This window comes from Grammomys surdaster, unplaced genomic scaffold (genome assembly GCF_004785775.1).
Source record: "Grammomys surdaster isolate TR1022 unplaced genomic scaffold, NIH_TR_1.0 344, whole genome shotgun sequence".
NCBI classification, from domain to species: Eukaryota; Metazoa; Chordata; class Mammalia; order Rodentia; family Muridae; genus Grammomys; species Grammomys surdaster.
In genome coordinates, this window is record NW_021604763.1 from 934,239 (window position 1) to 960,524 (window position 26,286).

The following is a 26,286-nucleotide window of genomic DNA, read 5'->3' on the forward strand; positions in this document are numbered from 1 at the left end:
CTTTGTGTCCCTACTCCTGAAGGTGGGATGCTGCCAAATGGGAAGCACCCTCCCCCTCTGGCAGGGAATTAGAACATCCCCCCCACCCCCGGCGCTGCAGCTACTGGGCCTGGAACAGAGCCTGAGGGTTGGGTAGGCCCTCCCAGGAGTGGGTGTGGACCCTCATGTGAGGCCCAGGCTCTCTGCTTGAGACTGAGGTGAGTGTGTGGGAGCCTCTGCAGAAGGTGGGAGGAGAAACTCCACCCATTGCAGGCCATCTTCTAGGCAGGGTTAGAAGCAAGGTCATGTGGAGGCCATTCATGCTAGGTGTCCTTAGTCAGAAAAAGGTGATTCCTTCCATGAGGGAATGGCCTCAAGTTGGCTGGCTCACTGGCCTCCTCTGGGCAAGCATTCACCCAGGAAATATTTCTTTGTCTTTCCTTGGTCTTTGGAGGCACAGCCCTGATGGTACCCACAGGCAGCTACAGACCTCCCACTGGAGGGTCGCTTCTCAGTGCCCTTGTCTCCTCCATCTCGGCCGTCAGGAGGCGTGCGTGAGAGAGGAGCCCTGTGTGCTGCAGGGACATTTACACACTCAGGCCAATCATTGCTGCCTTCTTGTTCTGTCTCCTGACTTCCCTGCAGACCCCTCAGAGGGCCTGAGGACAGCAGGGGAGATGGGAAATCTCAACAGAAGCCAGTGGCTGGGGCAGAGTTCTGAACTGGTGTCACCAGCACAGGAGTTACTGGCCAGCTTTCAAATGACCATCTATTCCAGTGCCAGCTTCAGGCCTGAGCAGGGCCAGGAGAGCACTGGCTCCTGTGGTCACCTGGGACATGTTCTTAGACACATGCTCCATGGAAGGAGAAGTGCAGACTGAGACAGCGCCCTGGTTGTGGACAGGGTCATTGGGAGGAACAGTTGGTCTCACCAGCTTCCATCACAGTGTTTGGAAGTTCCCAGAACCAAACCCACAGGGAGAAAAAAAAATTGCCAGAAGAGAAATGCTGAATGAGAATTCAGCTTTACTGCTGAGTTTGATCCCAGCAGGCACAGTCCAGGCCTCTAAAGCTTTCTTTCCCCTAAAATTCCTAGATTTTTATTCTGGGACTCAGCCACAGAAAACTTAGCTAGTGTCTTAGTTAGGGTTACTATTGATGTCAGAACCAGAACCAAAGCAACTCGGGGAGGAAAGGGTTCATTTGGCTCATGTTTCCACAGCACTGTTCATCATCAAAGGAAATCAGGACAGGAACTCACACAGGGCAGGAACCTGGAGACAGGAGCTGATGCAGACTCCATGGAGGGGTGCTGTTTACTGGCTTTCTCATCATGGCTTGCCTGCTTTCTTATAGAATCCAGGACCACCAGCCCAAGGATGACACCACTTACAATGGGCAGGGCCCTCCTTATCCATCACTAATTAAGGAAATGCCCTACAGGCTGGCCCACAGCCCTTTCTTATGGAGACATTTTCTTAGTTGAGGTTCTCTCCTCTCAGATGACTTTAGTTTATGTCTCATTGATATAAAACTATCCAGCACAGGCAGGAAAGGGATATATATTTGGGACATGTCACATCCTTCGGACACAGTGTCCTGGCTTTAGATACAGAGCAAGAAGAGAAAAGGAAGCCAGATGTGGTGGTGCATACCTTTAACGCCAGAACTTGGGAGCCAGAAGGAGACAGATCTCTGTGAGTTTAAGGCCAGCCTGGTCTACAGAAAGAGAGAGAGAGAGAGTTCTAGGACAGCCAGGGCTACACATAGAAACCCTGTCTCAATTCTTCCCTCCCCTCCCCGCAAAAAAGAAGAGAAAAAGGAGAACCAGCAAATCTACACCTGCCTTCCCACTACAGCTTCTGGTACCAGCTGCCTGAAGCACAGAGATGTGGGTGCCCCAGGTCAGGCTCCATATTCCCAGCACATGAGCGGAAGAGGCTGAGCAGGTGAACGAAGGTGGAGGGGTATTGGGAGACAAAAGGATTCAGTTCAGGAGGAGATGGTCTTGGCACAGCTGGGATGTGACCACGGCAGCCTGTGATACTGAAGGGTCCATTCCAGCTCATTAGCCAGCGCAGAGCAGGGAAATGGAGACTTCTCACGGTCTGTCAGTCAGGGAAGGCAGAGCAGGTTCTAGAAACCCCATGTACTTCCAAGGCTATCCCATAGGAGATGGGGCAAGAAGCTTCCTAACAGGCCCCATATTGGAAGGGCCAAGGAGCCAGCTGTCCTTCAGCCCAGCTTTTCTCTGGGGCAGCACCTCAAATGAGGCCAACAGCAGCCCTAATTCTGAGCACTAAACTCATTCCTGCTCTGGCCCTTGAACTTGCCCAGGCCAGAGATACACTCGTAAGAGTTTAAATCTTTCCCGACCATTTACTTGTTGGCTTCACTAATTAAGCAGTGTTAATTTCATTCACTGAAAATGGAAATTCATCCACCTCATTTCTCCCTGTTCATCCTCCACACACAAAATCCATCACTCCTTAGCTGCGGGCTGCGCAAAATTTACAGGACTAATTATGTTGTCAAGTCTCTTTGTAAATACAGTCCATAAAGGCCACTCTGCTTGCCGGGTGGCATGCAAGGGCATTCCGTTGTTAGTTTAATTACTGGTTAGTTATTTAGGTTCTCAAATGTTTGCCTCATTTTCCCTAAATCAAATTAAATGTCCCACTTGATGTATTCTGTCTCCGAGGCCTCGCTCTCATTCCCACACGATTTAAGTACAGCTCCCATCCCGACACGGCTGCTTGGGAAACTACGCTGAGAGCCAAGCCAGCCTAGCTCTGATGTATCTGGCCATGCCTGAGGTTTGGAACCTCCGGGATCAAGACCCTTTTCCCAGCCAGCCTTGGGCTGGTCCCCTGCCTATGGAAATTGTGGATATCCCAACACAAGGGGGCATTTCTGCTCCTGGAGTCCAAAGCCAGCAGTAGGAAAGGGAGAGAGAGCTTCTCTGTTGTGTCACTGTGGCCATTCCCCTGACTCCAGAATGGCATCTGTATCACCCCAGGAGAAAAAGCTTGATCGTTCTGAGTCCTAAAATTAGAGTTTGGGCCTCCCATCTCTGAAGGTCTCTGACGTTTGCCTCCTGTTGCTGCAGCAGCGAGCGACCACAAACACAATGGCTTAAGTAACACATTTCTCCTGAGTTCTGGAGGCCAGAATCTCAAGATGGATTACACAGAGTTAAAATCAGGTGTCAGCAGGGCTGTGTTCCCTCTGGAGGCCCCCCAGGGAGCACCTGTTTCTTTTTCTGTTTCCAGCTCCTAGTGGCTGCCTGCATTCCATGGCTTGTGGCCATCTTCCAGCCAGCAACCGCATCATCCTGACATCGGTCTCTGGCGTCACATCTGAGTCTCTGACTCGCTTGCCTCCTTCTTTCCCTTATAAGAACTCTTACGATTACATCAAATCCACCCGGGTAATCCAAGATAATCTCCCCATCTCAAGGTCTTTAACTTAATCACATCTGCAAAGTCCCTTTTGCCATACAAAGTGACATATTTATAGGCTCCAGGGATTAGGATGTGGACATTTGTGGGGGGGCGTTATTCTGCCTACTCCATGCCCCCTCCAAGTGCCTCTTGCATGACTTAATAAGGGAGTCATCAGACAGCTGCTGCCTTGGAACCAGTCCTAGGCTGGCTTCGTTTAGGATGCCACAGTACAGAGAAGCCTGCCGGCCAAGGCTGGCATGGTGTCTCTGTCTCTTCAGTTGGCATCTACCTCCTACTGACCGCTGACCTAGCTTTAGCCTTGTGCCCCAACATGCCCTCCACCTGCTTTGCTCTCCCTGAGTCCTGAGTAATTCCGCTGCAGCCAGAATGCTCTACAGTACCCACCCCTCATAACCAAGAACTGAACCAGACAGGGCTGGCAGTTGTGGGCCCGAGGCCTCCAGTGATAAATTCCAGTTAAGAAGACATTGATCTGTCTTGCTCATTGGATAGTATACTGCCAAGGCTCCCATAGCAGAAGCTGAGGACAGGCAGAGCTTTGCTCTATGGTAGAAGTAAGATGTACATGAAGCCATGCCTAGTGGTCTAGACATATAATCCCAGCTCTGGGGGCTGAAGAAGGATTGCAGGCACATGGCCTACCTGGGCTACAGAATAAGTTCAAGGCCAGCCAGGGTCACTTAGTGAGACTCCTGCTTCAAAAGGAAAAATCAGAAGACTAGGCTCAATGGTATAGTAGTTACCTAGATTCAGTCCCTAGTAAGAGTCTCTCTCTCTCTCTCTCTCTCTCTCTCTCTCTCTCTCTCTCTCTCTCTCCCTCCCTCCCTCCCTCCCTCCCTCCCTCCCTCCCTTCTTCTCTGCCTCTGTCCCATTCCCTGAGATGGGTGGTTTTAGGAGAGCTACCTGCTAAGGCTCTGTCAAGAAGAACTGATTATCCTCCCATAACCTTGTGGATCATTGAGTCAGGAAGGCCGTAGTGATTATGCAGTAGAGTAGACTTTAAAGGAAACAAACTCAGTCACCAGAAAGAACAAGCTGAGATGTGCTCCATATTTGACCTTAATCTTTTTCTGTTCTTTATACTGATGGTGGGGAACAGCATTTCCTCAGAAGATGAAGCACTTGTAAATGAATGTTCTGGAAGGATTCCCAGAGATTATCACTAGTAGGCTTTCTCACTCCTGGGCCTTTCCCCTCCCTGTTTCTCTTTCTGTTGTACTCAGCCACATGTGCTTCCTGAAATACTATAGTCCAGAGGACGCTAGAATTTCTTCATGGACCCCAAACTAGAGTCTTGTTATACAAAGGTAAAGCTAGGGGGCTCCCATCTGGGTCATTGGAACTATGGATTCTTGTGGCATTAAGAACAAAGTACCCCAGGGACTAAGATCCAATTGGCAATAGAGGCACTTTATGACCCTAAAGCCATCCTGGGACTACTGGTGACCTGGGAATGCTAGGTGGCTGAGCAGTTACATCATCGGGTTTCTGGTGTCCTGGCTGGTGATCTCATGCCAGGATATTTGGATGGTTAGTCAGTATGACACTAACAGATGATGTCACATGAGGACCATTGGTGGTTTGATTAATAATATTATCATTTATAAGGATTTCTAGAAGATAAGATGATGTCATATGGTGTTGTTGGGGATTGAGGCTGTGATGCCACACTAGGTGTCCCTTTTAAGTAGAATCATGAGATCTCAGCGGGCCCCCGAGGTCAGGAATGAGGAGTTCACAAAGGTCAAGAGGAAACCCTAGTCCGATGACATTTTTCTTTGCTCTCCTGGTGTATTTTGACAAAGAGGGCCTTGAACTAAAGTCACAAAACATATACTCTAACCTGGACGAGGAGCTATGCCTCATATTATAGAGGACTCTTTTCCTTGCAAGTAACAGAGATCACTAAAGCCAGTGGATAAAGTGTGACTGAAGCCCATGCCCCGCACGCATGTGCCCTGCATACATGTGACCATCCGAGTGTGTGCCTTTTGTGAGTCTTATTCCTGACCTCTGCTTCTCTGCATGACCATTCCCTATATCGTGCCCGACTGCCCTGTGCCTTCCACACTGTATAGTCTGGAGCCTGGAAGCTTGGATTGGCTTTGCCAGTAACCACTATACTGTAAGGGGTGTCTCTGTCCCTTCCTCTGTCCACGTCCATGTAAAGACCAAATGACCAGGGCTGGAGAGATGGCTGAGCAGGTGAAGGTGCTTGCTGCCAAGCCTGACAGACTAAGCTTGATCCCTGGACCCCAAAGTAGAAGGAGAGAAATGACTTCTACAAATTATCCTCTGACTACCACATGCATGTAAGTGCATATACACACATACACAGATGCACACACACATGCAAACAAGCAAACAAACGAACAAACAAACAAATGAAAATAGTCTAAGAGACCAGAATGACAGAGAAAAAGAATTTCATCTATTGAAAGGACACTGTGTGGTGAGCATCATGCATGCAAGGAGACTGTTTCTCCTCTCTGAGACTCGCTTGCTCCATCTATAAAGTTAGGAGGCCATAATTCAGGCTTCTAGTACCAGAAGTTCCGCAAATAAATCAGAATTGTCCTCCAATCAGAGTTACTAAGCAGCCTGGGGCTCCCTACCCTCCCTTCCTGGCTTCCCTTGTCGTAAGCACTATGCATGTCTACAGGAGCCAGGGCTTTGCCTAGGGAAAGTCAGTCATCAGCACTGCCGATCAAGGGGCTAGGCCCAGCACATAGCACTGAGCATCACCAACCATCGTTTCAGTCTCTCATTCTTCCTCTTGCTGGCCATCTCTTACTCTTTGTCAGTCTTGGCTACTGTGAAAGACAGATTGGAATCAGAAGCCCCAGTGGCTCCCCTCTGGCCAAGCCATCTGGAAAGCCCAGCGATGGCTGTCTCTGACCTTGCAGGGTGAACTAGGAGCAAAAAGGTGGGAGGTGGAGAGACAGGTAGGGTCTCAGGGTCTGCTTGATGAACAAAGGGAGCTGGGGTGACCAGTCTCACCCCTTCTGAGTAGCAATGGCCCTGGGCAGCTTTAGATCTCTTCCCCTGGAGAATTAACCTGTGGGGCTTACAATGGAGGTACTGCCAGCTCCTCCCCACCCAGGCAGACCCCCCTACTGTGGCTTTGGCCTCAGGGTGTTGTGGGATATCCACCAGAGAAGGCTGCTCAGACTTGGGTTTAAGCCAATAGAAAGACTTTGTTAGCCAGCCACTGCTCTGGGTGTTCAGGATCCCAATGTAGCCTTTCCCAGGTTGACCTTTTAAAAGCACAAAAACCATATTCTAGGCTGACATACTTCAGTTACAAGAACAGTTAGCCAGAAGCAGAACCACATTAGAGTCTTTCCCAGAACTGTGGATTTTTTGCTTTCATTTTGGCTGGTGGTGCTGTCTCTGTGCTGACTTAGTTGTCTCTGTGCTTTATGGCCTGAATGTTACTTCCATCATGGAGTCAGATGTGCTAAGGTCTGGGGCCCAGTTACAGAAGGATTTTTGGCTCCCAAGCTCACTTTCCCTAGGACAGAAACACTTTTCTTCCTAAACTACAGTGCTACTGGGCAGTAGTAGTACACACTTTTAATACCAGCACTCAGGAAGCAGAGGCAGGCGGATTTCTGAGTTTGAGGCCAGCCTAGTCTACAGAGTGAGTTCCAGACCAACCAGGGCTATACAGAGAAACTCTGTCTTGAAAAACCAAAACCAAACCAAAACAACAACTGAGCCACAGTACCCTCCTTCATGGCTCAGGATGGATCCTAGAAATTTCCACCATCAATGCAGCTCCTCCTTGCATGCATGCAGGGGACCCACAGAGGGTTCCTGAGCAGAGCCTCAGAACTCGTGAGGATTAGTCTCTGCGAAGGAAGGTGGGCTTTTCCATAGGCCTGGTCTTTGCAGAATCTCTGGAGTGGCAATAACTGGAGTGTACATGGTAGTAGCTGGAGGTCATGCCATGAGTCCAAGGGCCATGGGAGATTTTAGAACTAAGACAGGGAGAAATGACCCACCCACATTAGTCAGGTTGGCCTTGCTTTCCCAGCTTCCCCCACACCACTGTACACCTCAGAACTGGCTACTTTGTGGACATGGCAGGGTCTGCAGCCATTAGGCTAGAAGAGGAAACCCAGATCAGGGGAAGTGAAAAGGCCAAAGGCTGCCCAGGGATAGGATGCACAAGATGTGCTGGTTTGCCTGCTACAGTTCCAGCTCTGGCTCCAAGATTTGAGCTTGGGAAGACTGAGAGGTCTGGACTGGCAGCAAGAGAAGTGGACATGAGGGCCAGGTCTACATGCTGCTCAATGGTTGTGTGTCAGAATAGTCACTATGAATGGAGGGAACAACATGGAGTGGACGGGAAGACCTTTACCGAGCATTCCATGGTTGAACACCAAGATCTGCATTTGGGCTGAGTGGGTTGAGTGGAACTGTTTGGCTAGAGACTTCCAGATATTGGAGATCTGCTGAGAGTCCTGGCACAGCTGCTTTGGGGAACTGTGGGGTAAAATCACGAGGAGATGCTTCCAGGTGATTGCCATGGACTGACCACAGACAAGAGCATGCCATTGTTGTTTTGTGCTGGAGACTGAAACCTGGGCTTTGTGTCCTCCTCCCCCCCTTCATCGTCCTCCTCCTCTTCTTCCTTCTCCTCTCCCTCCTTCTATTCTTCCTCCTCTCCCTCCTCCCCCTCTTCCTTCCTCCTCCTCTTCCCCTTCCTTCTAGTCTTCATCCTCCCCAGCCTCTTCTCCTTCTTCTATTCCTCTTTTTCTTCTTTCTCCTATCCCCTCTCCCTCCCTCCTTTTATCTTCCTCTTCCTTCCTTCTTTTCCTCCTTCCCTTCTCTTCCTTTTCCCTCCTCTTTCTCCTTCTTCATTCTTCCTTCTCCTTTCTTTTTTCTTCTTTAATTTTTGAGACAGGGTCTAAACTAAATTCTCAGGCTGGCCTTGAACCTGCAATCCTCCTGTCTCAGCCCCTGAGAGGATGGGATTACAGGGCTACATTGTCTAACCAGGTCTGGTTAGACAATAGCTCACTAATTCAAGCTTAATTCCTGTCCTTGGCTGAGGATTTTGTGAAGAACATGGGCATTCAGGTATACATTGTACTGCAGCCTGCCTCTACCCTAAGTATCTAAATCCCTGCAGAGGGTACCATACCTCCCCAAATCCACTCACATTCTTAAAATAACAACTGTCTGAGCTTACATCCCCTTGTTCTGTGCCCCAGAGAGAACAGAGAGTGAGTGTAGCTCAGGCTGGCCTAGTCACCTTTACCAGATGTTGGATCTGGCCATCAGAAGGCAGGGTCAAATTTACACTTCCATTTCATAGTCAGAGGATAAAGGGCCAGAGAGGCATCCCCCACTCTCTCACAGGCCCAGCCAGGTGACAGAGGAGGGTCCATGTAAGGTCCAGGAACTTTACAGAGAAGGAGACCCTACTCACCTGCTGGGGCACAGGCAAGGGGGCTCCCCTGGCAGGACAGATGGCCCCTCAGCTGCAACCCTGCTGTCTTCCCTGGGTAGATGACTTCATGAAGCAGGGCCGGGGCATGCTGCTGCTCTACAGCCTGAAGAACCCCAGCTTTCCTGAGTACATGTTCAGCAGTGACAGTGGCATCATGTGTCTGGACATCCATGTGGACCACCCCTACCTGGTGGTCGTGGGCTACTATGATGGCAATGTGGCCATCTACAACCTCAAGAAGCCCCACTCACAGCCCTGCTTCCGCAACACCTCCAAGTCTGGCAAGCACACGGACCCTGTATGGCAGGTCAGCCTGGGACCTGGTGGGGAGAGCATGTGGGCTCAGGAGCCATGAAGGAGGGACCTTGGGGAGGAGAAAAGGACAAACAAGGGGCTGGGAAAGTGCTGCATATGAGGCCCGGGAGCTGGATATGAGCAAAGGGGAGACTTAGGAGTCAAGAGTTTTCTTCACGAGCTGGAGCCTTCTGCCCATAAGCTCCATCAGGGAGACCCTAGCTGTCTGCCAAGACTCACCAGTGCCACCAGTACTTCAGTGGTCATAGCTGGACGACTCCTGGACCTCTGGTTCAGATCCTTATCTATAAGGTTCCTGGACCCCACAGGGACCCTCCTCTGTCACCTGAGAAAGATTTGGGGATATTCCCAGATAGGAATAGCACTGCTTGTCGAATACGCTCTGGATGATGTTGAGGAGTCTGGGAGACAGTCTGTTCTTGAGCCTCTTGTAGCGCCGTCTTCTCTAGACAGGCTTCAGGTCATCCATCCCATGGTGTCCCACAGGTGCCCGCCTCTTTAAGCTGTGTACTACTCTCACGGGCAGGTCTGAGAGAGTCTAAAGTTGGATTTCTGCCCCAAGTTGCCCCAAAGCTCTGGGTTCATCAGGCAGTTCTTAGGGCTGTCTTGTCCTGTGTCCTTGTGCTCTGACAACCTTCAGGCAGGAGCTTTGGGCCCACCTCTTCTGGCCCTGTCTTTTGCCTTACGCACTGGACATGAGCTCCAGATAAGCCTGAGCAGAGAGTGGACTTCCCAGGCCGGGGACGTGGTGACCTCTCAGCTTCAGCTCCTACCCAGGGCCTAGGGCAGATGGTGTCAGAAAGGCAAGTCCTGGGTTACATGCCCTCCTATCTCACTTTCTACTATGTGGGGCCCAGAGGTTCCGCACATCCAAGAGTCCACCTCCAACTCATTACCTTCAGGCACATGGAACTCTCTAGATATTAAGACAACGTCACCAAAGGCTTTAGAGGCCTGACTCTGCTCTGCCAGCCTGGATAGCCCAAGGCCAACTGTGAATTGCCCCTGGTTGACCTGATCTCCCTCCTCAAGCCCAGGATGGTAGAAAAGGTCCAGAGCAGTGCCCTCTTCATACTCTGCCGTGCTCTCTAAATCAAACTGCAGGGTGGAGACTCGTGGAGAGCACCGCCGTTTACCTGCTCGTCCGTCCAGTCAGGCAGTCATGGCACATAATCTAGGAAGGACCCGTCTGCAGTCATCCACTCACTTCCCCTCAGCGCCTCCATTCCACATCAATTCATTAGCTCCTGGTTGCTCTCCTGGTTGCTGTTCAAGCTTAAGGGCCTCACCTTTTGAGTTCTTGGTGTGAGACAACCACAGCCACAGGCTGACCAGGGCCGGGCACACTGCTAAGTGCTAAAGTATAAGTGTACACAGAGGGAAGCATTATCCTGGGTGGGGACTAAAGGCCGGAGGCCAGGGATTGCTAGAGCAATGTTTCTCAACCTGTGGGTTTCAGTTTGACAAATCTTTATCTCCAAAAATATTTGCATTACTATTCGTCACGGTAGCAAAATTATAGTTAAAAAGTGGCAAGAAAATTAATTTTATGGTTGGGGGGGGTCACCACTACATGAGGGTCACTACATTAGGAAAACTAAGAACTACTACTGTTCCAGAGGAAGTAACCTCTGACCTAGATTTCATTTTGTTTTAATTTTTGAGACAGGGACTCTATGCACAGCCCTGGCTGTCCTGGAACTTGCTCTGTAGACCAGGCTGGCCTCAAACTCAGAGATCTGCCTGCCTCTGTTTCCTGAGTCCTGATGTATGCCACCACTGCCCGGCTCCTGGTCTGGATTTTACAGGATGTCACTGTGACAAAAGGAGTCACTGCTCAATAATAAAGGACTTCAAGCAGAGTGGCCCACTGGGAGCTGCACAGCAAGTGTAAAAGGGAGGAGGGGGAAGACCCAAGGAAAGGACAGGCACCCGGTTGGGAGAATGCTTAGTTCGGGCATTGCAAGTCAGAGGTTAATACAAAACTACACTATATCAAAAGAGATGGGAGCAGAGCTGTTCTGGTGAAGTTAGGGCCTTGCTTACTTAAGGGTCCCTGTTGTACTTCTGCCGCCTCCTGTGGTGCCTTATCAGGTCTCCTAAGACATCCTATGAGCACAGTTTGAAAGTTATAGCCTAATTATCTGAGGATTTGGGTAGGAGTGTAACAGCCATTATGGTATTTTAGAAAGACCCTCTGCTACAGCATGTGAGTTTTTGAAGGCTGAGAAAGGGCAGAGGCAGTGGAGATGGGCATGTGGACATAGGATGGAGAGCTGTTGGGACAGGGACATCAAATAGACATGGGAAAAGGGAAGCACCATGTTGCCTGAGTTTGGGTGCCCTGTGGGACATCAATAAATGTGGGAAATGACAAGGAGGAACATGTTGTCCAGAGGTCAATAGGAAAGGCAGAGGGATAGCTCCGGCAGTGTGCTATTAAGAGCCTAGAGCTTTAAGACAAGACGAGAGGGTTCAATGGGACGTCCAAGCCCTAAGGACCTCGGTCCTTCTTAAAGGGACTGTGCCCTGTGCATCTGGACTTCAGATGCCAGGCTGGGAAGAGTCTGTCATGCTGGCCATGGGAAACCATGGAAGGCTGTAGATCCAGGGTTCTAAAATGGCTCATGTCCTTCTATATAGCATAGGCTCCTTCCCCAGGTGGCCCACAAGGGTGCCCAAGATCAGGCTCTCCTTAACCAGCAACAATCTGTGACCACAACAGTTCTAAAAAGTTCTAGAAAGGCAACAGGAAGAAAGTATAAGCAGAGACTGGGTGCTCTATCCTAATAAAATGAGGCCCAAGGGGAAGAACTAGTGCAGTGCTCCCCACTGCTCCCTGAGTCCTCCCTGGTTCTTGGGACATTGTTGGTAAACCTTCTCTCTCAGCTTTATTCCTACCCTCTCACCTCCACTGTCTAGGATCAAACACACATACACACACACACACACACACACACACACACACACACACCGGGCATGCGGCTGCTAAGTGGGGTGTGAAATACAATTTCCATGAGTGCTGGTGTCTGCTCATTAAACACTTCCCTTTGCAGCTCCCCTGCGCCTTTTACAGCCTGGCCTTTGACACCTTTGTCCCCTCCCCCCTTTAAAGGGACCATGTTTGCACAGAAGGGGAAGTAGTCTCCAGATCCATCCTTATTATGCCTTACAGCCTCTGCAAAGTTCTGGCCTCCCAGTGAAAGCACAAAAGAACCCTCTACCCAGACAAGCCCAGGCAGGACTCAGCCTCCCGCAGCAGCTCCAATCAGATTCACCAGGCCTAGGGACTGGATGGAGAGAGACAATTCCTTCTCTCCCCACCACCCTGCAACCACTCTCCTCCCCAACAGCCACAGTGACAGCTGTGGTTACAGGCAACAGCAGTTACAGGCAACAGGCCTAGGTTCTTGGCCTCCCTCTCTGGACCTCAGCTTGTGACAGAGGGAGGAGACCGGACAGGGGTCCCAGCATGGGGGGTCTGGAGGGAGTCAGAGGATGGAAAGCTCTGGGCACCCAGCCCCACCCCAGCTTTCTCAAGGACTTGGCTTGGCCAAGCCTCCACATCTGGCAACAGAAACTTGAGCCTCAAGCGTGTCATCTTCATAAGACAACAGCTCTGTCTCCAAAACACTTTCCCATATGTTTGCTTCCAGCCCTGAGAAGACGGGTGGGGCAGGGTAATTAACCCGGATTTGCAGATGGAGAAACGCAGCTCAAATCTGGGATTTGGGAGCAAGATTCTGGGAGCAGGAGCTAGTGCGGGTTTGAAGGTGGGAGCAAAGGAGACTTTCAAGGGAAAGGCCCAGCCCAGAAGAGGGGATTGACTCCCCTCCCTCACACACCTCTCATTAAGCAGGGAACAGGCCCACAGTAGCGTGCAGCCAGCTTCCTAGGATGATGTTAATAATAAGGATGTTAACTAGCTAGAGGTTTTGTTTGGTTTTGAGGCAGGATCTTGCTATTTAGTCCAGGCTGGTCTAGAACTCACGATCCTCCTGTCCCTGTCTTCTGAAAGCTATGAGTTTCACAGATGCCATCAGGCTGAAGTATTTATCATCATACCTGGCCCCATTAGCTACTATTTTTTGTGACACAATGTGCAGTGTTCTAAAGATTTTATATATATATATCATTTACTTTTCACAATATGCCTATGTTATCATGGCTTCCATTTTATAAGTGAAAGGGCTAGTTGTGGGGCTCTGACCTTTCCAGGCTGTAGCTGTGTGGGGAAATTGAACCCAGAACAAGAACTTCTTCCCACGACTAGACTGCTAGAACCCAACCCAGGGAGAAATTGAGTACCTCCTGCCAAAACTGCACCTTAGGGCAATGCTGTCTGACTGCTATGGTGGCCCCAGGGTGGAAACAGAGCAGGATGAAATGAGATTGGAAGGTCTCATTATGGAGCTCTGGGAAATGGGCTCCCAGAACTTTCACCTGAGCCCCGGGTGGTACATGGAGAGCCCCATCTACAGCCATAGCTCAACAAACACCCTAACAAAGTTCCAAAACTGTGGCTTGGGATGTTTCAGGTCAAATGGCAGAAGGATGACATGGACCACAACCTTAACTTCTTTTCTGTGTCATCCGATGGCAGGATTGTGTCATGGACCCTCGTCAAGGTACCTGTTTCCCAGAAAGAGTTATGGAGTGGTGAGTGGGAAGTGGGAGGAGCTAAACGGCAAAAAGCTACTGAACTAATCCAGTCCTTCATCTCTCCATCCCTCTGCCTACAGAGCGAGCTGGTTCACATCGATGTTATCAAGCTGAAGTTTGAAGGCAGCACTACAGAAATCACTGAGGGACAGTTGGACACTGTAGGTAAGAGCCCCACTCTTCACACCCCCAACCTGACAAGGCCTTTCAGCCCCAGCACCCCAGGATCAGTAACTGTGGCAATTCTGGAGACAGGCAAGCCCAGTCCTAGGGGCTGAGCCCTTGACCATCCGCACATCTCTATCCAGGCAGACCCTGCTCTAGTTTATGCTAATCAGGTGCTGCTATGCAGATCCATTCCTGTTTATGCAGATCTAAGCCCTGTTTACCCAGATCCTGTCCCTGTTTACTCAACTCCTACCCTGTTTATGCAGACTCTAGCCCTGTTTGCACAGACCATGTCCCTGTTTGCAGACCCCCATCCCTGTTTACCATGACCCCGACCCTGTTTAACTCAATTCCTGCCTTGTTTACCCAGACCTCCATTCCTGTCTGCAGCGTCCTAACAGCCTAGGGCAAGCAAGCCCGAGGTCCAGTTTCTGTTTTCCTGGCCTGAGCCCAGCCCTCACAGCAGCCCAGTTCTGTTTGTCCAGCACTGAGATGGGTGGGAGGCTCCCTCTGAGAACCAGCCTAAGTCTGTCCCCTCTTCTTCCAAGGCTGTGGCACTGCCTTTGACTTCCACAAAGAGATCGACTACATGTTCCTAGTGGGCACAGAAGAGGGGAAAATCTACAAGGTGAGGCAGCACTGCCTGCCCTGTCAGCTCCTCACGGGGCCACTTGGACCTAAGCACCCAGGGAGGTTATAGTAGTCCTCAACAAATCCTAATCTGATGATATCTAGTGTTCACTGTCCTGCACACCTTTTGTGGGTCGGGCAGGGGGGGAGGAAAGAATGCATTTTTAAAAAGTTTTAAAAATTGATGTGTGTGTGTGTGTGTTAGGTGTATGGACACACTCATGTCACACTGTGTCTGTGGAGGTCAAAGGACAACTTCATGGAGTTGCTGGGGCTCTAACTCAGATCTTCAGGCTTGGTGGCAAGCACCTCTAGCCACTGGGCCATTCTGCAGGCTCAGAAGAGAGGCTTCCCTGATTCAAATATTTTTAAATATTTATTTATTTAATGGTGGTGTGTGGGGACACATACATGCCACAACACATACATGTACATGAGCAGATAGAGCTTGTAGGCTTTTTTCAAGGGTTAAACTCGGGTCATCAGGCTTAGCAACAGGTACCTTTACCAGCCGAGCTATCTCACCAGCCCAAGAATGCATGTCTTGGTCTGACTGGGTTTCAGGAAGAGGGACTACAATCAGAAAAAAGTGCCGGAGAATCTAGAGAGTGACTTGAACCAGTCTCTTTCCCCCTTTCCTAAGAGGCAGACATGGGGCTAGGGACTTGGGGGAGCTAGGACATTCTGGGCTGACTTCCTGGACGAGATCTGAACTTGAGCTGGGCTTTGAAGGCCAGGTATCAAGCAGTTTGATCTCTGAATCGAGGTGCATAGCTGCTGGCAGGACGCAGCCCTCACAGCCAGTCTCAGTGTTAGTAGGTGAGCGTCCCTCTGAACCTCCATCGTCCAGAAATAGCTTTGCTGTGAGCTTTTCTTAGGCTCAGAGATTCAGAATGTTAATTACAGACAGCCTCCCGGGAGCCCCAGAGGCCCAGCCAGAGTTGGTCTGAATGCAAAAGAGGTCCCCACCCCCTCTCTACCCCTCCTAGTGGCAGTAGGAGAGAGGCAGGGGAAGGAAAGGCTGGTCATTCTGCTTCCTGAAGGGAGGGAGACAGGCTTGCTGGCCAGGGCAGACACTGAATGGAAAACCTGGAGATCCTGGCTCTGCATCTGCTCTTACCTGTACAAGGTAGGGTGCTGCTTACTCCAGTATGGATGATGTCTGGGCTGTAGTGAATCCATAGCAATGTCTACTTTGGTGTGGACAAAAGTTAGGCTGTGCCACATCTTTCCCCAGTGCTTGAGACCCACTCTGCCTTGGAGAGAGAAGCCACTTTCTTACTCAGTCACTTCCCTTCACCCCCCAAGAGGGCTCCATGGCTACCCTGAACCCTAGTCCTAAAATGCTTCCTCTCCCTTCCGGAGTTGAGGAGCAGATGGACAGAGGCTCAGGTGCTGATCCTCCAGGGACCCTAGGGAAAGGTTGCTGCTGGCTTCTCTCTCTGTTGATCCCAGCCTTCCTTAATCAGCCATCCTTTATCCCTGCTGCAGTGCTCCAAGTCCTACTCCAGCCAGTTCTTGGACACCTATGATGCTCACAACATGGCAGTAGATGCTGTGTTATGGAACCCATACCACACCAAGGTCTTCATGTCCTGCAGCTCTGACTGGACAGTGAAGATCTGGGACCACACCATCAAGTGAGGGGCCTGTCTTGGCCCTGCCCTGCCCCATGCCCTCCCCTCAGCTCTGACACTATGAACCCTTTGTGTTATGGGCTTGTCCCTTCTGCTACTGCAGGACCCCCATGTTCATTTATGATCTGAACTCAGCTGTGGGTGACGTGGCCTGGGCACCATACTCTTCCACTGTGTTTGCAGCGGTCACCACGGATGGGAAGGTGAGTAGTCCTTTTCTCAGCCTACTGAGCCCACGGAGACAAAGAGGTATCTCAGCATCTCTTTCCTAGAGAGCCCGCCACATGCCACCCCAGGTCAGCAGGAGGCGATGGGCTGTAGGATTATGTATGTCAGGGAGGTGTTGGGGAACCCTTCATCACAGGGGCCTCGAGGAAGGATCAGGAGAGTTCACCTTGAGGAACAGAGCCTCTGGGGAAATGAGGTGTCATCCAGAAGGTGTCTTCCTTGAGGTCTCTGGGGAGGGGGTTAGAGGGTACCTAGCCTGTGGGCCAGTCACTGGCCTGTAAGGTAGTGAGGCTGTCACCTCCAACAGTGTCCATGCTGGTTCCGAGAAGCTTGAGTAGAGAGAGACAGAGCCACCTTTTTGTAGGAATGTTCTTAGGTGCAGCCTTGTTTTCTTCATGGTATTTGATATAACCTGAAAAGCGCCTGCAGCCCCAAGAAAATAATACAGAAATTCAGTCATGCCAGCCAGCCACCCGTTTCCTGAACACATTACTAAGGGCCAGCCATGATGTTCAGTTCCAGGCTAGAATCTGCTGATTACAGAGCTTACATTATAGTGGAGAAGATTAAACAAAAACAAACAAAACAAACAAACAAAACAGGCATCAAATTCCCACCATGTTAGAGCAGAGGATGGAAAGTGGGTAGTGTCAGGGTGTGAATGTTTATAGCAGCATCATTCAGAATCTCCAAGCAACAAAAGAAGCCAGTGTGTATCACGTCATGTACAGCAAATAGAATGCAGTGTATATGCCGAAGGAACACAGTCAGCAGCCAAGGAACATATGACAACATAGATGAACATGGAAAGCTTACGCTAAGTGAAATAGGCCAGCCACAAAAGAACAAATATATGGTAAGTTCAAAACAGATTTGACCAGCATGCTTCGTGTTGAGACAAGTCCATAGAGATGCAGAGTAGATTTGTGTTTGCCTCAGATAGAACGGATGAGGGAAAAAAAATGTGAGTGTTAACGAGTGCAGAGCTTGTCCTGTGGGTGAAGAAAACACCTTAAAATTTGCTGTGATAATGGTTTGATAAGTGAATACACTTAAAACCAAGAAGTGTCTACTTGCAGCATGCTAAATGGATGAACCTTATAGCATGTGAGGTATATCTCAATAAAGCTGTTATAGCAAACAGAGAAAGCTGGGCTTGATAGTAAATGTCTATGCCTATAATCCCAGCATTCCAAAGGCAGAGGTCCAAAAGTTTGAAAGGAGTCTGGATCACATAGCAAGTGCCAGCAGGCCAGACTGAGCTGTACAGTGAGACCCGAGGGTGGGGTGGGATGGATGTGGGGATGCTGGTGTTTCTTTGGAAAGGCTTCTTTGAAGAAGTAAAACTCAGACTGAGAGCCGAATGGCAAACACCAGCCTTTAACTTTTTTTTTTTTTTGAGACAGGGTCTCTCTATTATGTAGCTCTACCTGTTCTCTTATAAGCTGGCCTCCATCTCACAGAGATCCATCTGCCTCTGCCTCCTGTGTGCTGGAATCAAAGGTGTGCGCCCTTTGCTAGCCCTGCAGGACTCATTCTGAGAATGAAGTGGGGAAGCTGTCCATACTGAGGCAACAGGACACAATGTGCTGACGTGGGATGAGCTCATCAGGCTTAGGGACAGGGGCAGTATGGCTGAAGAGGGCTGAAGATGGGGTGAGGACACACGCACGCATGTGGAATCTAGCTCCAAGGAGACTGAGAGGAATGGTTGAAGGCGAGCCTGGGTAGAAGCAGAAAGACTAATAGCTGTGGCGGCAGGAGCCGATAGTGATTTGGACTCTGGGTGAGGCAAAGATAGTATTCAACATTTATTAGGCACTTAGGCATCAGACTCGGAGCATTTTGTATTTATTAGCAGGGATAAACCACTGACTCTGCTACTTATGAGCAAGTTAGCTTCCAAGTCCTCATTTATAAAATAGGGGTGGCAATGGAACCGCAGTGTGGAGTGGTTGTGAAGGGTATAATTAGATGATCCCACCTTGTAACACTCCTGGCCAGAGTCTGGAATACAGTAAGCCTATTAGACTGGATAAATGGTGGCTACCAGTGTTGTATTTCTTTGTGGCATTTTCATATATACATCATCAGAGTTCGTTCTGATCCATCCTCCTCCATCCCTGCTGCCCTCCCTGTGATCCCATTACCTGCCCCCTTTGTCCCTCTAATAGTCTCCCCTCTGTGTCATATACATCCCACAGCTGCTGTTATCATTGATTCTGTGTATACTTAAGACCCTAACCCTCTCTAACCTCACCCCTCAGTCGTGGGAAGAAAGCAAACCAACATGAAATCCTTCTGAGGCCTTCAGGTCTGTTGTGCTGACTGTTATGTTAGCCTTCTGTAGAGTCCTCAGAAAGCCCAAGACAGGAGACCAGGGCCTGGTTTAACTGACTGTGACACTAACCTCTTTGTAGGCCCATGTGTTTGACTTAGCGGTCAACAAGTATGAAGCCATCTGCAACCAGCCAGTGGTGCCCAAGAAGAAGAACAAGATTACCCATGTGCAGTTCAATCCCATTCACCCCATCATAATCGTGGGCGATGAACGTGGGCACATCATCTGTCTCAAGCTCTCTCCCAACTTGCGAAAGATGCCAAAGGTATGGGCTCTGGGAGTTCAGGCTGCCATCAGAGATGGGGGGGGGGGATGATAGGGAGGAGACAGTGGCTACCCCAAGTTTCTGACATGAAGGATTCAAGTGAGGATGGTGGCCTGAATGGGAAGGCTTGGAAAGACAGGCTTGTGAAGTAACAGAACAGTTTGTCATACTGCATACGAGTTCCCTGTAGGGTCCCTGGGGCGATTTCCAAGGAGTAAGGGGGCTTGGAACATGGAGGAGGCAAGCATCATTGAGTTATTGGAGTGCAGGATGTTGTAGGCATGACAGGCTGCCAGGAGAGGGACTCAAAGCTTAGCTGAAGCATCATTGCGGGGCTTAAAGCATCTCAGCTCCAGTGGTTTCTGAGCTGGGAGCGGTGGGTCTACCCAGGGAGGGAGGGAATGAGGCGTGAGCCGGGTAACGAGGTCCCAGAGATGCGGACCACCTTCTGAGTTCTGGTTTCCTGGGTCTCTAATAGTAAGAAGACCCTGCCCAGAGCCCAAGGACCCCAAATGTATGACACAAAGCCAAAATCAATGACCTTGAATCTATACCTGAGCCCAAATTCAGATTTAAGACTCAAGCTTCATGGCACAGGCCTTAGAATCCAGATCCTCTGGGCTCAATTTAAAAATACAGAACCCATTTGTACATGACAGTAGAAATGGCTCTTTGCTCTCTCTAACCGGCTCTGGGCCAGGGTCAGGGTTGGCCAAGTCACCCTCATCACTGAACCTCCAGGGTGCAATTTGAAGTGTATAGAGCAGTTTGGGGGTAGGGTCTGGGGCTTGTCTTGTTCAGCTACACTTTTTCCCCCAAGTGTCCCTACCCAGCCAGGGACTGTGCACCATCCATTGGATACTGGCCTAGCCTATTCTTCACCGTGGCCAGGGAGCCACAGGCTAGAAGTATGGATGGCCCTGTAATTGTAGCCAGCTGGGGGAGGGGGTGGACTTGGCTATAAATACTCAGAAGGCTGCTAAGCGCCTGCAGCTGTGGCCCACAGGCTGTGGTGGGCTTTGGGGGTTGGGGGAAGTCAGGCATGGTCTAAATCTCTCTGCTGAGCCCAGCTCCTTGGCCTCAGGAGGGAGAAAGGCAGCAGCAAATTTTGTGGAACAGATCAAATCTGTTCTTAATTTAATGAGGGGCAGGCTTAAGATGGCAGAGGTGGACAGCCCCCTGGGGGATGATGGCCACTCCTTGGAGAGAGGCAAAACCCTGACGCCATGAGCATGGTAGATCTGAAAGAGTTCTACCCAGTGTGATGCGGGGAGGCAAGATTTACCACAGCTCCATCTCCTCACAGAGCAAGGGTCAGCTGTGGCTGAGGGGGCTGAACTCTGTGAATCTGGAAACTTAAATCATGAAGGATCTGAGCAAGGACAGTTTAGGGCTAGCACTTGGGAGGATTAGACGTTCCTGTGAGATTGTCTGACCCTGTCAGCAGTCAAGTGATTCATACAAAAGGAAGTCCTCTGGGCCTCCCTACAGTCCTTCCTCTGGGAGCTGCAGATTTCCTGCGCTTCCCAAGAGGACTTACCTCAGAGGCCCAGCCCTCTCTCCCAGTGAACTTCCCCCGAATGCCATCAGAAGTCAAGAGCCATCATTCCCTTCCTCCTGTACAGATGGATGTACAGGAGGATGAGGCTCGGAAAGCCAAGGCGTGTGTCCAGCCTTACAGGAACTCATGACAGCAGTGGAAGTAAAACCAAGTCTCTTAAGTTCTGAGGGATAGGGTAAAGCTGAGAAATAGCTTAGCTATGGAGAGGTGGGAAGAGAGGAAAGGATGACTGTCCTGTGCCTCCCTGACTGCAGTGGGGCTGGGTAATGGCTGCCCAGCAGACCTGGGAACAGGGGTAGGGGTCAAGGCCAGAGGAAACTGGAGCTCCACTGAGTAGCAGCAGCTAGACTGGGGCCAGGAAGAAGCCCATGGGCTCTGCACCCTCCCCTTACCTTAGATTGCAGCAGGTATAGCTGGGGCAGGTGCCAGGAAACAGTGGGCACAGGTGGCAGAGAACCGCAGAGAACGGAGGGAAGGCAGAAAGGGGCAGCTGGCCAGCCTGTCTCAGCACAGTCCACTTCCCACTGGACAGCAGAGAGACTTTGACTGATGTGGCCTGCCTCAGAACTGGAAGGCCTGTGGACCAAACATACCTATGTCCAAAATTCCATTTTCTCAGGGCCCAACTTACCAACGGAAGCCCTAGAATGCTTTGCAGGTTGGAGCAAGGGTCATCAGGGTCCTAAGAGACAGTCCCCACCACATGGAGTCTCATGAAAAATTCTGTCTGCTCTCACGGGTCTCCTGGTACTCCCCACTCCACCCCACCCCTATTCTGGTTACATGACACATCAAGTCTGGCGTCAAGTGGCGCCCTTCCAACCCTAACCTGAAGGTCTGAGGATACCTGTGACCTAGCCCCACTCCTGTCTCCTGCAGCACCCGTCTATCCCGTCTACAGGGCCCAACCTGAGCGAGCCTAACGTTCAGCTCCCGCCTCTCCCAGAGCCTACAGCTCTCCATCGCTGGCGACCTCTGAGGGACTGGGGATAAATGCCTTTCTCACTCCTTCCAGCACCAAGGGCTTGATTCTTGCTAAGCTTCGGAGCTAGAGTTGGAGCCTCCTCACAGGCCCTCAGCTGGGCCTCTGAGTCACTTAACCCCAGTAGAGACCCAATATGTACTGGGCAGGGGAGGGTCAGGAGAAAGCAAGTTGGGAAGAGGAGCCTGTGGCAGCTCCCAAAAAGCAGGTCGTTCCCATTCCCACTGATGGTTCCGTCTCCCCAGGAGAAGAAGGGGCAGGAAGTACAGAAGGGTCCAGCCGTGGAGATCGCAAAATTGGACAAACTGCTAAACCTCGTGAGGGAAGTAAAAACGAAACCCTGAGAGTCTGGCCCAGGCCCTGCCCTGTGTTCTGAACCCAATACAAGTGAGGACGTGCCTCACCCTGATCAATCCCAGGGTTTGCTTTTCTCATTCTGGTTCTTAAGGTCACACCACCTTTCTCCATGACGTGACCCTAAGCCTCCATTATACCCTCTCTGACAAATAAAGGCCAGCTGGACACTCATACCTGTATTTGTGTGGGGTTTTTTTCTACCACACAGCCCCCTAGAAAAGAAATCTCAGAGTAAGCCATAGTTTCATTTATTATTCAACAAACAGTGGGAGGACGAGAGAAGGGGCCCAGCCTGGACACCCTCCCATTATTGCCATGGGTCCCAGTTTGCTTCCCCAACCTAAGGAGCCCAGAGGTGCCGAGCCTAGGAAAGGTGTAAACTCAGCCCTTGGCCCTTGGAATGGAGCAGAGTCCAGATGGCCCTGGCCCTAGCACCAACTCCTAACCCCCACTCCAGGCCTGTGTCCCCAGGGCTACTCAGGCCTCTCTTACAGCCAGGCTGGCTACAATCTAGGCTGCTGGATCCAGCTTCAAATCATCTGGACTCTAAATTCTGGACCCCAGGCTGACTGAATTCTGGGATCCGATTCCACACTCTGACTCAGGTATACTCAAGTCCAGGACTCCAGGCTAGGCCAGGGGCCTTCAGGGCTGCAGCAGGTAGCTGCCTTCATGGCTAGGCTTCTGGGGTGGTGGTGCCTTCTCAGGACAGGGGCCAGGGCTAGAGTTGGGACTGGATTCCGAGAGAGAATCGACGTCAGCAGAGCGAGAGTGGCAGGCCCAGCAGAGAATGACCCAGAGCAGTAGCAGCAAGAAGCCTACAAGGCCGTTGCAGACGATGGCGATGAGAGCCCCCTGGGAGATGGCTGCCCCCATGACAGGCAGCACCCTCAGGCCAGTGCAGACAGCGGAGCTGCCTCAGTGGCAAGGCCCATGCCGAGGCACAACTCTGGTGTGGCCGACTTTCCAAGGAAGCTGTGCTGTCCACACACAACGACTTCTGGGCAGTGAAGATGCCCACCTGCAGTCCTGAGCCTGGGGAAGTACAGAGGAAAGTAGATGGAGGTGAGGAGGAAGAAGTGGGCTGAAGCCTAGGGGGATAGCTTCCATCTTTGGCCTCAGGCAGAGAGCATTGAGTCCCAGCAGGCTCAAGTACCCCACAAAGCCAGCACCTCCACCCTCGGGCCTGGCTGAGCCCCTGGGTGCTGTGGTGCAGCCAGAATGGGGAGGCTATAGTAGGCTGGCAGCCTCTCTCTCTCTCTCTCTCTCATTCTCCTTGGAACTGGTGGGTATAGCCTAGCCCTGCCCACCAAGCTTCTAGCCTTCAGACATGCTGTTGGTGGGCGGGACTGAGGTGGCTTAAGGCCCAGGAGGAAGATTATGACCATTATTGTAGTGGCTAGGGCATCCTCTCTTTTCTGAGGGCTGCAGTCAGCCAGTCCAGGAGACCTGCAGAGGTGCCAGCTCACACAGAGGGAACTTTGTGGAGGCCTTGGCAGGAACGTGTGGGTTCTGCATACCCAAGGTTGTGAGCCTAGGTGTACCTTTCCCTGGGACTTTGCCTCTCTGGGTCAGGTGTATGTCTGAACGGACATCCTCCTGTCCCTCTCTCCCTTGTTGTATCTGCATCCTTGCCTCTGCAAACACACCTCTTTGAAGGTGTGCGGCTGCCTGTCTCTCTGTGTCCCTATCTCTGAGTGTCTTGAGTGTTTCACTTATGTGTCTCATTTCTCTACCAGTCTCTCTGTGTATCTCTTGTCTCTTTTCACGACTGCTCGACCCTCTCTGCCCTCGGGGACATGTCTCCAAGGGGTCGGTATCGGTGGTTCTGTGCGTCTTGCATGTGTCCCTGCCTTTGTGTCTATCTCTCCTCCAAGCTGTGTGTCTCTCTGTCTCTGTGTGGGTCACTGTCTCTTCATATCCGTCCAAGATCTCTGTTTTTCGACCCTCTTCCCATAGGGGGCACCCCCCCTTACCTGAGTTGAGCCCAGTGCGCGCCCGCGGGAGGGTCCGGGACAGCGGATGCTCAGCGCCGACCGAGGCTCGAGAGCCAGCGGGCGGGGGGCGGCGGGAGGCGGGCAGGGGCGACGTCCACTCCCCGGGCCCTCCCCCTGGGCCGCGCAGCCTCCTCCGGCCGCTCCCGCCCGGGCGCGACCGGGCCGGCCTCTGCCGCGGGCGGTCTGCGGAGAGCGGGCACCTCCTCCCCCTGGGGCGGCGCCTCCTCCGCGGCCGGGGCCGCTAGCTCGCTCGCTCGCTCGGCGGCACTCGGGCGGCGGCGGCAGGAGCGTCGAGGAATTCGGCTGGGCTCGGCTGGGCTCGGCTGCGTTCGGCTGGGCTCGGCTACGACGGGAGTCGGCTGAGCTCGGCGGGCAGCAAAAACAGCGAAGAGCCCCGCCTCCTGAGTGGCCAGCGGCCTGCGGCCCTTTGGGGGCGGAGCCATCTCCTGTGCCGCTGCCGCCGTTCAATTGGCTGTCCGGGCCAAGTTCCCGCGCCATTGGTTGTGCTCTGGGGTGGGACACGACCATCCTGGTGCAGGAGAGGAGGGAGGGACTTGGGAAGGGTGAGAGGAGGGGTATATAGGGGCCACTTTGTTTTGATCATCCCTTGAGAGGCTGAAGGGCCAGGCCACCTTTTTTCAGGGACTTCTTGCACCTTCCACATCTGGAATGCACCGCTACATGTGAGGCGTCCACCCCCCCCATATCTGGGAGAAGTCTGTCTCTATTATCTGAAAAAGTCCATGCGTCTCCACACCTGACCCTCTTCACCTCTTATCTTTCTACATATCCCTTTCCCAGCACTGTGTAGATTCCCGCGTGTCCATTTTATAGTGCCTGTAGATTGCCCCTAGTCCTAAGAACACTGTAATCTCTGGAAACACAGGACCTTTGTTGCGTTTTACTGATTTCTCACCCAGTGTTGGTCACAGGCTTGTGCTTTGCTTCCTGGAGGGAACTTGAGACACCTGAAGAATGGCTCAGCTAAGGCTGAACTAAATCCAGGCCTCATGGACAGCCTGACTCTCCATCCTAATAGTTCTGAGACCAAGGTAGCTTGGTCCAGAGCAGTCAAGTAGGTTTTCCCCTCCCAGACCCTTAAGTGAGAGTGCTAGTGATGTAACCCAGGGCGTTGGGCTCTCACACAAAAGCAGCTATATTTCTGGCCCTCCAGTGGTTCTTAAGTGTCCTTATGCGTGCCTTCTATCATGTATTGTTCATGGACAGTAAGAGACCCATGGCCCCACATCCCACCTTGACTTCTCTCTGGAATACTACACTCACAGCAAAACTCGGACTAGAGTCACAGTGGCATTGGCTCCTGGTTCCACTTTCTAACTCTCTTAAACACAGCTTTCTTCTCCATAAAACAGTCATAGTAATAGCTACTTCTTAGGTTTTTCACTAATTCATTTATACCATACCAACCACATCTCAGCAAATGTCAGCTGACAAGCCAAGACCAGGTGGCAAAGGGGCAGGGCTCCTTCTTCCAAGAAAAAGAGGAAGGGGAGGAGTATAAAGTCATCTCAACGGCTGAATCATCTAAAGCTCCTGTGTTAGAGACGGTCTAAAATAAACTACGGACCCCGTGGAGTTTGTCAGGATGGATTAATTTTAATTTCCCCCTGTTACCCAGCAGGGCGGGGTATTGTGAGAAGGATCAGATCAGTTATAGTGAAGAGAGAGACATATGGTCGCACATCTGAGTATAATGCCAGTGAATTTGTGACCTAGCCACAGGGGTTCAGATTTCATCCTGGAAACAGTGGGGAGTCACTGAAGAATTTTGAGCATCATCGGACTGATGTGATCATAGCCAGAAATTAGAAGGATGATTTGGGCCATTGGGTGGAAAGAAATTTTGAAAGCATTTGAGAGTGAAAGATACCCGTCTTTCACATGGATGAGGGGCTAAAAACATCCTTGGCAGAGCAGGAGCACACTGAGGGTATTGAGATACCTCAGCAGGTAGAACTCAGTAGCTAGGGGAAGTAAGAAGAGGACATTCTGGGGTAACTGGTTAGCAGCTGCGACACTGTGAGGCAATGGCCCGTGATAACACAGAAGAGATGCTGAGATGGCGCAACTGGAAAAACCACTTGCCACCAAGCCTGATGACCCAAGTTCAATCTCTGGAGTTAACATGGTGGAAGGCGAGAACAAGCTGTCCCCTGTCCTCCAAGCTACACCCTGTAGCACACAGCTGCCCCCCACCCCACTAGATAAATATAAT

The 26,286-nt window shown here is 51.2% G+C and overlaps 2 protein-coding genes across 2 annotated transcripts in view; one reads left to right on the forward strand and one right to left on the reverse strand.

Annotated features, from left to right (window-relative positions):
* Window positions 1–22,224, forward strand: part of Dnai1 (dynein axonemal intermediate chain 1) — a 66,828-nt gene extending 44,604 nt beyond the window's left edge. The window contains exons 13-20 of the mRNA XM_028779107.1: window positions 8,967–9,214; window positions 13,761–13,850; window positions 13,965–14,049; window positions 14,601–14,680; window positions 16,174–16,322; window positions 16,423–16,522; window positions 18,968–19,153; window positions 21,942–22,224. Coding sequence (XP_028634940.1) covers window positions 8,967–9,214; window positions 13,761–13,850; window positions 13,965–14,049; window positions 14,601–14,680; window positions 16,174–16,322; window positions 16,423–16,522; window positions 18,968–19,153; window positions 21,942–22,040 — 1,037 coding nt within the window. The 3' untranslated portion in view covers window positions 22,041–22,224. The remainder of the gene's footprint in view (window positions 1–8,966; window positions 9,215–13,760; window positions 13,851–13,964; window positions 14,050–14,600; window positions 14,681–16,173; window positions 16,323–16,422; window positions 16,523–18,967; window positions 19,154–21,941) is intronic.
* Window positions 22,217–24,411, reverse strand: Enho (energy homeostasis associated). The gene is made up of 2 exons (XM_028779109.1): window positions 24,030–24,411; window positions 22,217–23,088 (listed from the first exon to the last, which is right to left on the reverse strand). Exon 2 carries the CDS (start codon window positions 22,927–22,929, stop codon window positions 22,699–22,701), a length of 231 nt encoding a protein of 76 aa, XP_028634942.1. The 5' UTR covers window positions 22,930–23,088; window positions 24,030–24,411; the 3' UTR covers window positions 22,217–22,698.
* Between the last annotated feature and the right edge of the window lie 1,875 nt (window positions 24,412–26,286).

Coding starts and splice junctions, on each gene's coding strand:
- Enho (XM_028779109.1), bottom strand. CDS start 22,929: ATGGGGGCAGCCATCTCCCAGGGGGCTCTCATCGCCATCGTCTGCAAC.